This window comes from Nomascus leucogenys, chromosome 9, assembly GCF_006542625.1.
Source record: "Nomascus leucogenys isolate Asia chromosome 9, Asia_NLE_v1, whole genome shotgun sequence".
NCBI lineage: Eukaryota > Metazoa > Chordata > Mammalia > Primates > Hylobatidae > Nomascus > Nomascus leucogenys.
Window position 1 is genome coordinate 85,263,513 of NC_044389.1, and position 12,991 is coordinate 85,276,503.

The 12,991-nt window shown below is 38.0% G+C and overlaps 1 protein-coding gene across 2 annotated transcripts in view; it reads right to left on the reverse strand.

Annotated features, from left to right (window-relative positions):
- The window catches only part of SLC9B1 (solute carrier family 9 member B1), a 119,317-nt gene that overhangs the window by 21,369 nt on the left and 84,957 nt on the right, over window positions 1-12,991 (reverse strand). For both annotated transcript variants that reach the window (XM_003257468.3, XM_004089041.3), the window contains exon 7: window positions 9,832-10,007. In XM_003257468.3, the coding sequence (XP_003257516.1) occupies window positions 9,832-10,007 (176 nt within the window). The remainder of the gene's footprint in view (window positions 1-9,831; window positions 10,008-12,991) is intronic.

Below are 12,991 nucleotides of genomic sequence, written 5' to 3' on the forward strand. Positions count from 1 at the left end.
CCAGCCAGTATAAAAACATGCCAAATTGTAAAGACCATCAATGCTAGGAAGAAACTGCATCAATTAACGGGCAACTAACCAGCAAATATCAGAATGACAGGATCAAATTCACACATAACAATATTAACCATAAACGTTAATGGGCTAAATGCCCCAATTAAAGGACACAGACTGGCAAATTGGATAAAGAGTCAAGACCCATCAGTGTGCTGTATCCAGGAGACCCATCTCATGCGCAAATTCGCACATAGGCTCAAAATAAAGGGATGGAGGAAGATCTACCAAGCAAATGGAAAGCAAAAAATAGCAGGGGTTGCAATCCTAGTCTCTGATAAAGCAGACTTTAAACAAACAAAGATCAAAAAGAGACAAAGAAGGCCATTACATAATGGTAAAGGGATCAATGCAACAAGAAGAGCTAACTATCTTAAAAATATATGCACTCAATACAAGAGCACCCAGATTCATAAAGCAAGTCCTTAGAGACCTATAAAGAGACTTAGACTCCCACACAATAATAATGGGAGACTTTAACACCCCACTGTCAATATTAGAAAGATCAACAAGATAGAAGGTTAACAAAGATATCCAGGACCTGAACTCAGCTCTGCAACAAACAGACCTAATAGACATCCACAGAACTCTCCACCCCAAATCAACAGAGTATACATTCTTCTCAGCACCACATTGCACTTATTCTAAAATTGACCACACAATTGGAAGTAAAGCACTCCTCAGCAAATGTAAAAGAACAGAAATCACAACAAACTGTCTCTCAGACCACAGTGCAATCAAATTAGAACTTAGGATTAAGAAGCTCACTCAAAACTGAACAACTACATGGAAACTGAACAATTTGCTCCTGAATGACTACTGGGTAAATAAAGTGAAGGCAGAAATAAAGATGTTCTTTGAAACCAATGAGAACAAAGACACAATGTACCAGAATCTCTGGGACACATTTAAAGAAGTGTGTAGAGGGAAATTTATAGCACTAAATGCCCACAAGAGAAAGCAAGAAAGATCTAAAATCTACACCATAACGTCACAATTAAAAGAACTAGAGAAGCAAGAGCAAACACATTCAAAAGCTAGCAGAAGGCAAAAAATAAGATCAGAGCACAGCTGAAGGAGATAGAGACACAAAAAACTCTTCAAAAAATCAATGAATCCAGGAGCTGGTTTTTTGAAAAGATCAACAAAATTGATAGACTGCTAGCAAGACTAATAAAGAAGAAAAGAGAGAGGAATCAAATAGATGCAATGAAAATGATAAAGGAGATACCACCACTGAGGCCATGGAAATACAAACTACCATCAGAGAATAATATAAACACCTCTATGCAAATAAACTAGAACATCTAGAAGAAATGGATAAATTCCGGGACACAAACACCCTTCCAAGACTAAACCAGGAAGAAGCTGAATCTCTGAATAGACCAATAATGGGCTCTGAAATTGAGGCAATAATTAATAGCCTACCAACCAAAAAAAAGCCCAGGACCAGTTGGATCCATAGATGAATTCTACCAGAGGTACAAAGAGGAGCTGGTACCATTCTTTCTGAAACTATTCCAATCAATAGAAAAAGACAGAATCCTCCCAAATTCATTTTATGAGGCCAACATCATCCTGATACCAAAGCCTGACAGAGACACAACAACAACAAAAAAGACAATTTTAGACCAATATCCCTGATGAACATTGATGCAAAAATCCTCAATAAGATACTGACAAACTGAATCCAGCAGCACATCAAAAAGCTTATCCACCATGATCAAGTTGGCATCCCTGGGATGCAAGGCTGGTTCAACATACAAAAATCAATAAACGTAATCCATCATATAAACAGAACCAAAGACAAAAACCACATGATTATCTTAATAGATGCAGAAAAGGCCTTCGACAAAATTCAACAGCCCTTCATGCTAAAAACTCTCAATAAACTAGGAATTGATGGGATGTATCTCAAAATAATAAGAGCTATTTATGACAAACCCACAGCCAATATCATACTAAATGGACAATAACTGGAAGCATTCCCTTTGAAAACTGGCACAAAACAAGGATGCCCTCTCTCACCACTCCTATTCAACATAGTCTTGGAAGTTCTGGCCAGGGCAATCAGGCAAGAGAATGAAATAAAGGGTATTCAATTAGGAAAAGAGGAAGTCAAATTGTCCCTGTCTGCAGATGATATGATTGTATATTTACAAAACCCCATCATCTCAGCCCAAAATCTCCTTAAGCTGATAAGCAACTTCAGCAAAGTCTCAGGATACAAAATCAATGTGCAAAAATCACAAGCATTCCTATACACCAATAACAGACAAACAGAGAGCCAAATCATGAGTGAACTCCCATTCACAGTTGCTTCAAAGAGAATAAAATACCTAGGAATCCAACTTACAATGGATATGAAGGACCTCTTCAAGGAGAACTACAAACCACTGCTCAATGAAATAAAAGAGGACACAAACAAATGGAAGAACATTCCATGCTCATGGATAGGAAGAATCAATATCATGAAAATGGCCATACGGCCAAAGGTAATTTATAGATTCAATGCCATCCCCATCAAGCTACCAATGACTTTCTTCACAGAATTGGAAAAAACTACTTTAAAGTTCATATGGAACCAAAAAAGAACCTGCATTGCCAAGTCAATCCTAAGCAAAAAGAACAAAGCTGGAGGCATCATACTACCTGACTTCAAACTACACTACAAGGCTACAGTAACCAAAGCAGCATGGTACTGGTGCCAAAACAGAGATATAGACCAATGGAACAGAATAGAGCCCTCGGAAATAATACCACACATCTACAACCATCTGATCTTTGACAAACCTGACATAAACAAGGAATGGGGAAAGGATTCCCTATTTAATAAATGGTGCTAGGAAAACTGGCTAGCCATATGTAGAAAGCTGAAACTAGATCCCTCCCTTACATCTTATATAAAAATTAATTCAAGATGGATTAAAGACTTACATGTTAGACCTAAAACCATAAAAACCCTAGAAGAATACCTAGGCAATACCATTCAGGCCATAGGCATGGGCAAGGAATTCATGACTAAAACACCAATAGCAATGGCAACAAAAGCCAAAATTGACAAATGGGATCTAATTAAACTCAAGAGCTTCTGCACAGCAAAAGAAATTACCATCAGAGTGAACAGACAACCTACAGAATGGGAGAAAATTTTTACAATCTACCCATCTGACTAATATTCAGAATCTACAAAGAACTTAAACAAATTTATATGAAGAAATCAAACTACCCTGTCAAAAAGTGGGCAAAGGATATGAATAGACACTTCTCAAAAGAAGACATCTATGCAGCCAACAGACACATGAAAAAATGCTCATCATCACTGGCCATCAGAGAAATGCAAATCAAAACCACAATGAGATACCATCTCACACCAATTAGAATGGCGATCATTAAAAAGTCAGGAAACAACAGGTGCTGGAGAGGATATGGAGAAACAGGAATGCTTTTACACTGTTGGTGGGAGTGTTAACTAGTTCCAATCATTGTAGAAGACAGTGTGGCGATTCCTCAAGGATCTAGAACTGGAAATACCATTTCACCCAGCCATCCCATTACTGGGCATATACCCAAAGGATTATGAATCATGCTGCTATAAAGACACATGCACACATATGTTTATTGAGGCACTATTCACAATAGCAAAGACTTGGAACCAACCCAAATGTCCATCAATGGTAGACTGGATTAAGAAAATGTGGCACATATACACCATGGAATACTATGCAGCCATAATAATGATGAGTTCATGTCCTTTGTAAGGACATGGATGAAGCTAGAAACCATCATTCTGAGAAAACTATTGCAAGGACAAAAAACCAAACACCTCATGTTCTCACTCATAGGTGGGAATTGAACAATGAGAACACTTGGACACAGGGTGGGGAACATCACACACTGGGGCCTGTCATGGAGTTGGCGAAGGAGGGGGGATAGCTTTAGGAGATATACCTAATGTAAATGACGAGTTAATGGGTGCAGTACACCAACATGGCATATGTATACATATGTAACAAACCTACACATTGTGCACATGTACCCTAGAACTTAAAGTATAATAATAAAAAAAACTATGACACTGTCCTATATACCATATCTGTACAAAAATTATAAATTTGAGATAACCATCCAGAGATATTTCTCTACTTCTTGGAAAATATACCAACATTGAAAACATCAAAAAAATTAAACAGTTCTTCTTTCGTCCAAAAAAAAAAAAAAAAAAAGAACAATAGGGAATCCTCCCTAACTTATTTTATGAGGCCAGCATCATCCTGGTACCAAAGCCTGGCAGAGACACAACCAAAAAAGAGAATTTTAGACCCATATCCCTGATGAACATCGATGCAAAAATCCTCAATAAAATACTGGAAAACCGAATCCAGCAGCACATCAAAAAGCTTATCCACCACGATCAAATGGGCTTCATCCCTGGGATGCAAGGCTGGTTCAACATATGCAAATCAATAAACGTAATCCATTATATAAACAGAACCAAAGACAAAAACCACGTGATTATCTCAATAGATGCAAAAAAGGCCTTCAACAAAATTCAACACTCTTTCATGCTAAAAACTCTCAATAAACTAGGTATTGATGGGACATATCTCAAAATAATAAGAGCTATTTATGACAAACCCACAGGCAATATCATACTGAATGGGCAAAAACTGGAAGCATTCCTTTTGAAAACTGGCACAAGACAAGGATGCCCTCTCTCACCACTCCTATTCAACATGGTGTTGGAAGTTCTGACCAGTGCAATCAGGCAGGAGAAAGAAATAAACGGTATTCAGTTAGCAAAAGAGGAAGTCAAATTGTCCCTGTTTGCAGTTGACATGATTGTATATTTAGAAAACCCCATCATCTCAGCCCCAAATCTCCTTAAGCTGATAAGCAACTTCAGCAAAGTCTCAGGATACAAAATCAATGTGCAAAAATCACAAGCATTCCTACACACCATTAATAGACAAACAGAGAGCCAAATCATGAGTGAACTCCCATTCACAACTGCTACAAAGAAAATAAAACACCTAGGAATCCAACTTACAAGGGTTGTTGAAGGACCTCTTCAAGGAGAACTACAAATCACTGCTCAACGAAATAAAAGAGGACGCAAACAAATGGAAGAATATTCCACGTTCATGGATAGGAAGAATCAATATCATGAAAATGGCCATACTGCCCAAAGTAATTTATAGATTAAATACCATCCCCATCAAGCTACTAATGACTTTCTTCACAGAATTGGAAAAAAACTACTTTAAAGTTCATATGGAACCAAAAAAGAGCCTGCATTGCCAAGACAATCCTACGCAAAAAGAACAAAGCTGGAGGCATCACACTACCTGACTTCAAACTATACTACAAGGCTACAGTAACCAAAACAGCATGGTACTGGTACCAAAACAGATATATAGACCAATGGAACAGAACAGAGGCCTCAGAAATAAGACCACACATCTACAGCCATCTGGTCTTTGACAAACCTAACAAAAACAAGAAATGGGGAAAGGATTGGCTATTTAATAAATGATGCTGGGAAAACTGGATAGCCATATGTAGAAAGCTGAAACTGGATTCCTTCCTTACATCTTATACAAAAATTAACTCAAGATGGATTAAAGACTTAATTGTTAGACCTAAAACCATAAAAAAGGATGAGTTCATGTACTTTGCAGGAAGATAGATGAAGCTGGAAACCATCATTGTCAGCAAAACTATCACAAGGACAGAAAACCAAACACCACATGTTCTCACTCATAGGTGGGAATTGAACAATGAGATCACCTGGACACAGGGCTGGGAACATCACACACTGGGGCCTGTCGGGGGGTGGAGGGCTGAGGGAGGGAGAGCATTAGGAGAAATACCTAATGTAAATGATGAGTTGATGGGTGCAGCAAACCAACATGGCACATGTATACCTATGTACCAAACCTGCACGTTGTGCACATATACCCTAGAACTTAAGGTATAACAACAACAACAAAAAAAGAAGTTTCTTCTACCAGATGTCTTCAATCATCTCTCTCAATTTCAAAGTTCCATAAATCTCTAGGGCAGGGGCAAAATGCCACCAGTCTCTTTACTAAAGCATAGCAAGAGTGACCTTTACTTCAGTTCCCAACAAGTTCTTCATCTCCATCTCAGACCTCCTCAGCCTGGACTTCACTGTCCAGGTCACTATCAGCAGTTTGGTCAAAGCCATTCAACAAGTCTCTAGGCAGTTCCAAACTTTCTCACATCTTCTGGTCTTCTTCTGAGTCCTCCCAACTGTTCCAACCTCTGCACATTACACAGTTGCAAAGTCACTTCCACATTCTCAGGTATCTTACAGCAATACTCCATTACCTCAGTATCAAAATCTGTATTAGTCATGGTTCTCTAGAGGGATAGAACTAGTAGGATATATATATATGTACGAAAGGGAGTTTATTAAGGAGAATTGAATCACACCATCACAAAGTGAAGTCCCACAACAGGCCGTCTGCAAGTTGAGGAGCAAGGAATCTAGTATTGGCTCAGTCCGAGTCCCAAAACCTCAAAAGTAGGGAAACCGACAGGCCAGCTTTGAGTCCCTGGATGAAGGCCTGAGAGTCCCTGGAAAACAACTGGAGTAAGTCCAAGAGTCCAAAAGCCAAAGAACCTGGAGTCTGATATTTGAGTGCAGGAAGCATCCGGCATGGGAGAATGATGAGGGCCAGAAGGCTCAGCAAGTCAACTTCTCCTAACCTTCTTTTGCCTGCTTTATTCTAGCCATGTTGGCAGCTGATTGTATGGTGTCCACCCACACTGAGGGTGGATCTGCCTCTCCCAGTCCACTAAATAAATGTTCATCTCCTTTGGCAACACCCTCACAGACACAAACGAGAACAATACTTTGGATCCTTCAATCCAATCAAGTTGACACTCACTTAATATTAACCTTCACAATGTAATATTCATCCCATTTGTAATTTTTCTTTAATATACAAGCTCCTTGAGAACATGCACCATTTGATCTTGTCTCTCTGTTGTGTTGGGAGGCAGTGGAGAAGAGAAGAGTTAAATGTGTGGGTGTGGAGTGAGACTGTCAGATTTGTATCTTGGCTCCCCTACTTATTGGATCTCTGACCTTGAGTAAATTACTTAACATCTTTCTCAGTTTCCTTACCTGTAAATGAGTGGTGACATATATGGAACTTAGAACAAGAGCCAAGCAAGTATTCAATAAAAGCTAATGTTGTTGCCTACTGTTTATTCTCAGTGTTTGGCATAGTAGCCGGCAAAAGGAAGAGGAATTTTTTTTTCTTTTTTTCAGACAGTCTCCCTCTGTCACCCAGGCTGGAGTACAGTGGTGTGATCTTGGCTCACTGCAACCTCTGCCTCTTGGGTTCAAGCGATTCTTGTGCCTCAGCCCCCTGAGTAGCTGGGATTACAGGCCTGTGCCACCACACCCAGCTAACTTTTTGTATTTTTAGTAGAGATGGACCTTTGCTATGTTGGCCAGGCTGGTCTTGATATTTTTTTGAAACATGACTGATAACAATATTTTTTGAAAGAATGACAGATACCAATCATGAAGGAAAAGATTTTCACAATTGACAATAAAAAACTTTAACTTCTGAATGGTAAAAAGAGTGAGAAAATTAAAAGCCAAATTACAAATTGAAAAAACTAAAGTATATAAAACAAAGGTTTTCATTCTTAATTTAATGCAGAATCTTGACAAATCAAAAAGAACAAAAGGTGAACCCACCTAAAAGAAATAGGCAAAAAACTTTCAAGAAAAGCAATTTACAAAATGCCAATGACTAATAAACATGGATATTTAACATCACTAGTATTCAAAGTACTTCATTTATAGAGATCCCTCCTTCACCTATCGAATTAGCAAAGATGAAAAAGGCTAGTAATACCAAGTTTTGAAGAGAGGTGAGAGGAAATGACAAGTTTATGTACCCTGGTAGGACATGATATTGTGGCAATATGTTTCAGAACACTCATAAATGTATATACCCTTTAGATCAACAATTACACTTTTAAGTTTAAGAAAATATGAACATTAGGTACAAATATTTCTCTATATGTTCAACTAAGTATTATTTTTTAAATTAAAAAAAAATTTTTTTTTGAGACAGAGTCTCGCTCTGTTGTCCAGGCTGGATAGCTCCCTACAGCCTCTGCCCCCTGGGTTCAAGTGATTCTTCTGCTTTAGCCTCCTGAGTAGCTGGGATTACAGATGCCCACCACCATGCCCAACTAAGTTTTGTATTTTTAGTAGAGACGGGGTTTCACCATGTTCGTTGGCCAGTCTGGTCTTGAACTCCTGACCTCAAGTGATCCACCCTTCTTGGCCTCCCAAAGTGCTGAGATTACAGGCATGAGCCACCATGCCTGGCCAATTTTTTAATTTAAAAAAATATTTTTATAGCAGCACAACTAAGTATTATTTTAATAGTAAATATTGGAGTTAACTTTAATTTTGAACAGGATAAGTAATTATGATGCAGCACATTGTATATTCTTTCATCAAGCTAAACAACTATTAAAAATGATATACAAAGACATTTACTGAAAAGAAACATGTTTGTGATATACAGTTAAGTGTAAAACAATTCAGGTTATAAGAACATATTAGGCCGGGTGTGATGGCTCACGCCTGTAATCCCAGCACTTTGGGAGGCCGAGGCGGGCGGATCATGAGGTCAGGAGATCAAGACCATCCTGGCTAACATGGTGAAATCCTGTCTTTACTAAAAATACAAAAAAATTAGCCGGGCGTGGTGGCGGGCGCCTGTAGTCCCAACTACTTGGGAGGTTGGGGCAGGAGAATGGCGTGAACCCGGAAGGCAGAGCATGCAGTGAGCCGAGATTGTGCCACTGCACTCCAACCTGGGTGACAGAGCAAGACTCCGCCTCGAAAAAAAAAAAAAAAAAAAAGAACATATTGGTCAATATTCACTGATTTTTATAAGAATATTTGACAGAAATGGGGGAAGGGAAGGGAAGGGGGAAGGGAAGGGAATATGGATGGATTTATATCAAAAGGTTCAGAAGGAAATGATTCTTTTCTTCTGGATGTGACTATTGCAGATTTTATTTTTAACTTTTCCTCTTTTTCTTATTTATTTATATTTTCTGATTTTAAGAGAAACTATAAAACTATATATATTACTTTTCAACTTAAAAATATTTTAGTGCTTCAATAATACAGAAGACTCAAACATTGCAGATAATTAAAGCATTACTAAATGTGGAAATGTTTACTTTCACAATTTCTGTAATGATATTCAAGACCAGATATCACCTTGGGAATCAGAACTGGTGCAGGATCTTGTCCTAACACTACCAAAAAGGCATATGGCTGTCCCAGCTCTGTATGTTTATGTTGCCTTATAATAGAGCAACCAGTTGTTTATTAGGATGGCCAAAAAGGCACATTTCAAAAATGCCTATTAAAATATTAGTAGTACAAATAATACTGCTGCTTAATTTTTTCTAATGAGAACTGATAAAATTCCAAAGCAACATAAGCAGATAAATAGTAATAATATGGTTTATCAAATTAATTGTCACATGATTGTTAAAATGAGATCATGTGAGTTAAGTAGTGGTATCTTAAGCCACTGAAACATCTTCCTTGGTCTGGAATGAGCTTTCTATGGAGATTAAAAAGATGTTAAATTGAACAGTCTTGGTTAATAAACGAAGAAGCAAAGCCAGAAACCCTGTTTAAAGAACTAACAAAAAAGGTCATGAATGATCTGGTGGTTGTTATGTTTTCTTGTTTACCCGAGGAGAAGACTATGCTCAAACATGTATTGAATCCAGTGATAGCCAGAATGTCGTCCATACTGCTAGCAGCCATTAGTAAGGTTGGAATGCCTTCCTCAACACCATATCCATCTTTTTGCAACATCGTCATGTAAGGGACAACAACAGCAGGAGAGACAGCACTTAGGACAAAACTGAAAGAAAGAATGAAAATTAATTTAAAAGCATCTTTTTAATCAAGTAGTGTTTTATAAGTACAAGTAGTTTATAATAACTTTATAACAAACATTGTTTAGAAGAATTTCAAATTTGAGTGAATGCAATTTAATGGTGATAAAACTTTTCATGCATTGTTTAGTGCTGGCTAAAATTTTATACAGACGTGGTTTAAAATGTTGGGCTGAGCACAGGTTGCAGCCTCTCCCTCTATTTCTAAATCCTTTGAAGTGAAGATGTAAAAGTAATAGAAAAATTCATAACCTAACTAGAAAGCAAAAGGTGAATCCTCAATGGACAAGAAACTAAGTATATCCCAGGAAGATAAGAGACAGACAATTTAGGATTGAAAAAAGGAAATCATAAACCAAAATGTGTGTAAATAAGATCGCCTCAAAAGATACATGTGCTTCTAAAAGTGCTCCAAACCCTGAAATGGCAGATGCTGGGAGCAGGAGAGACCTCTGGGGAAACCAAATAGTTGATTATTTGTAGTACCACTGTAAGAATGGTCAGACAAATCTACCTTCCACACATTTCCTACCTCTTGAGTAAATAAGTAAGGAAGGAAGGAAGGAACAGAGTTGTCTGCCCAAAAAAACAAGTGTGGCCACCTAAGTTACAAAGGCAGTTACATTTCTGGAGTGGTTGATGACACCCATGAGGAATAGGGAGGCTCCTGCTCAGAATACCTTCTATTGGCATATCTTTTCCAGAATTTCACCTCATCTCTTCTACATTTACTTTATAAAGGCTGAAGTATATCCTGTGTAGAAATGCTTTTGGTGCTCCTACCAGAATCCATTTACCAGGTCAATGAACACATCTCCCAGTGCTGCTTGTTGGCTGCTAATATCTGCAGGTTTCCAGAACCGTTGTCCTGCTGACAAGCACCTACCTGGAAATACTAGGGAGGTTGTGCACCCCTCTACTTTCCCTCCAGACAGCATCTGCCAGTGACTGACTGATGTGAGTGTCTAATAGTTTAGCCCATTTGCTTCTGGCTGTACAACCTCTATGGTGCAGTTTATGCTACAGATTTCCCTGTGGGCTCAAGAAGAGACTAGACTTCTCTAAGACCACATACTGGTCTAGTTCAGTAGTTCCTGGACTCTGCTGCACATTGTAATCACCTGTTGTATTATTTTTCTCATTTTGCTTAACAAGTCATCCCCAAACATAGCAGCTTAAAACAACAAATATTTATTGTCTTATGATTTCTGTGGGTCAGGAATCTGGGCACGGCTTAGCTGTATGCCTTGACTTAAGATTTCCCATGAGGTAGGGTGGGGTGGGAGAAGATCTGCTTCCAAGTTTACTCATGTAGCTATTGCAGGCTTCAGTTTTTTCCAATGGGGTTTTCTCCACAGGTCTGCCTCAGGACATGGCAGCTGGCTTCCCCAGGAATAAGTGATCAAAGAGAATTTAATCCACAACATCAATTAAAAACAAAATATCTAAGAACAAAACTGTGAAGATAGTCTATACTTTTATAAAAGTTGTGAATATAATAATATAATAATTAAGATAATACCTGAATACTTAGACATTTCACAAGTGTGAACTAAAAAGCCTCGATTTACCATCGCCCAACACCACGCCTAGCTAGTTTTTGTGTTTTTAGTAGATACGGTGTTTCACCATTTTGGCCAGGCTGGTCTTGAACTCCTGACCTCAAGTGATATGCCTGCCTTGGCCTCCCAAAGTGCTGGGATTATAGGCGTGAGCCACCACACCCGGCCAAAGCCTCAATAATATAAAGATGTAATCTCTCCCCCAAATAAATTAATCAGGGATACACCAATCAAAATCTTTGCAGGGATTTTTACTGAGCTTGACAAGCTGATTATAAAATTCATTTGGAAGAATAAGATCTTAGAACGAAAGATCAAGTAAACTTAAGAAAACAAGATACTGTTTTTGTAAAGGTAAAATAGTTAAAACTGAATAATAGTGACATATAAATAGACAAAATAAATTGGAAGAAAAGAGAATACAAAGCGTGGAAACAAATCTATGGGATATGTTACATCATACAATTGGTATTTTAAATCAGTGGGAGAAAGAAAGAAATCTTTCATAAATGGTGTTGAGATAACTATTTATGTGGAAAGGAATATAGATAGATCCTTACACATAATAAATGTTAAAAGCTTAAAAGGAAAAGTAGTAATAAGAAAATGTAGGGGGCTAGGCGCGATGGCTCACACCTGTAATCCCAGCACTTTGGGAGGCTGAGGCAGACAGATCAGGAATTTGAGACCAGCCTGGCCAACATGATGAAACCAATAGCTGGGTGCAGTGGTGCCTGCCTGTAGTCCCAGCTACGTGGGAGGCTGAGGCAGGAGAATCACTTGAACCTGGGAGGTGGAGGTTGCAGTGAGCTGAGATCACGCTACTGCACTACAGCCTGGGTGACAGCAAGACTCTGCCTCAAAAAAAAAAAAGAAGAAAATGTAGAATAATATATTTGTGATCATGAGGTAAAAAGGACGTTTTGAATGGTACATACAAAGCCATTAGACATAAAAAGAGATTTTGATACATTCAATTTTATTAAAGTAGTACTTCAAAAGCAACTTCAAAAGTACTACAATAAAGTACTTCAAAACTTCCAAAAGCTTCAAAAGCAATTCTGCTCTTTCTCCCCCTTTTTTTCTTTTTCATTTTCAAAGTCAAGTGAACAGTGTTGTGTATTGGCAATTTTGTCTGTTGAAAATAACAAAATACACTTCTTAGAGTGAAAACAAATCATCACAAATAAATTAAATATCTAGTGATATTTGCAATACATATAATTTACAAATGCATATAACAGATATAATTAACAAAGAAGAGAAGACCAACTCAACAAAAAAATGGACAAAGGATATGAACAGGCTAGTTACAGATAAGGAAAAGTTGAAGGACAACACATATATAAAAGATATTCAAGCTTGTGAATAATCACAGAAATGCAAAT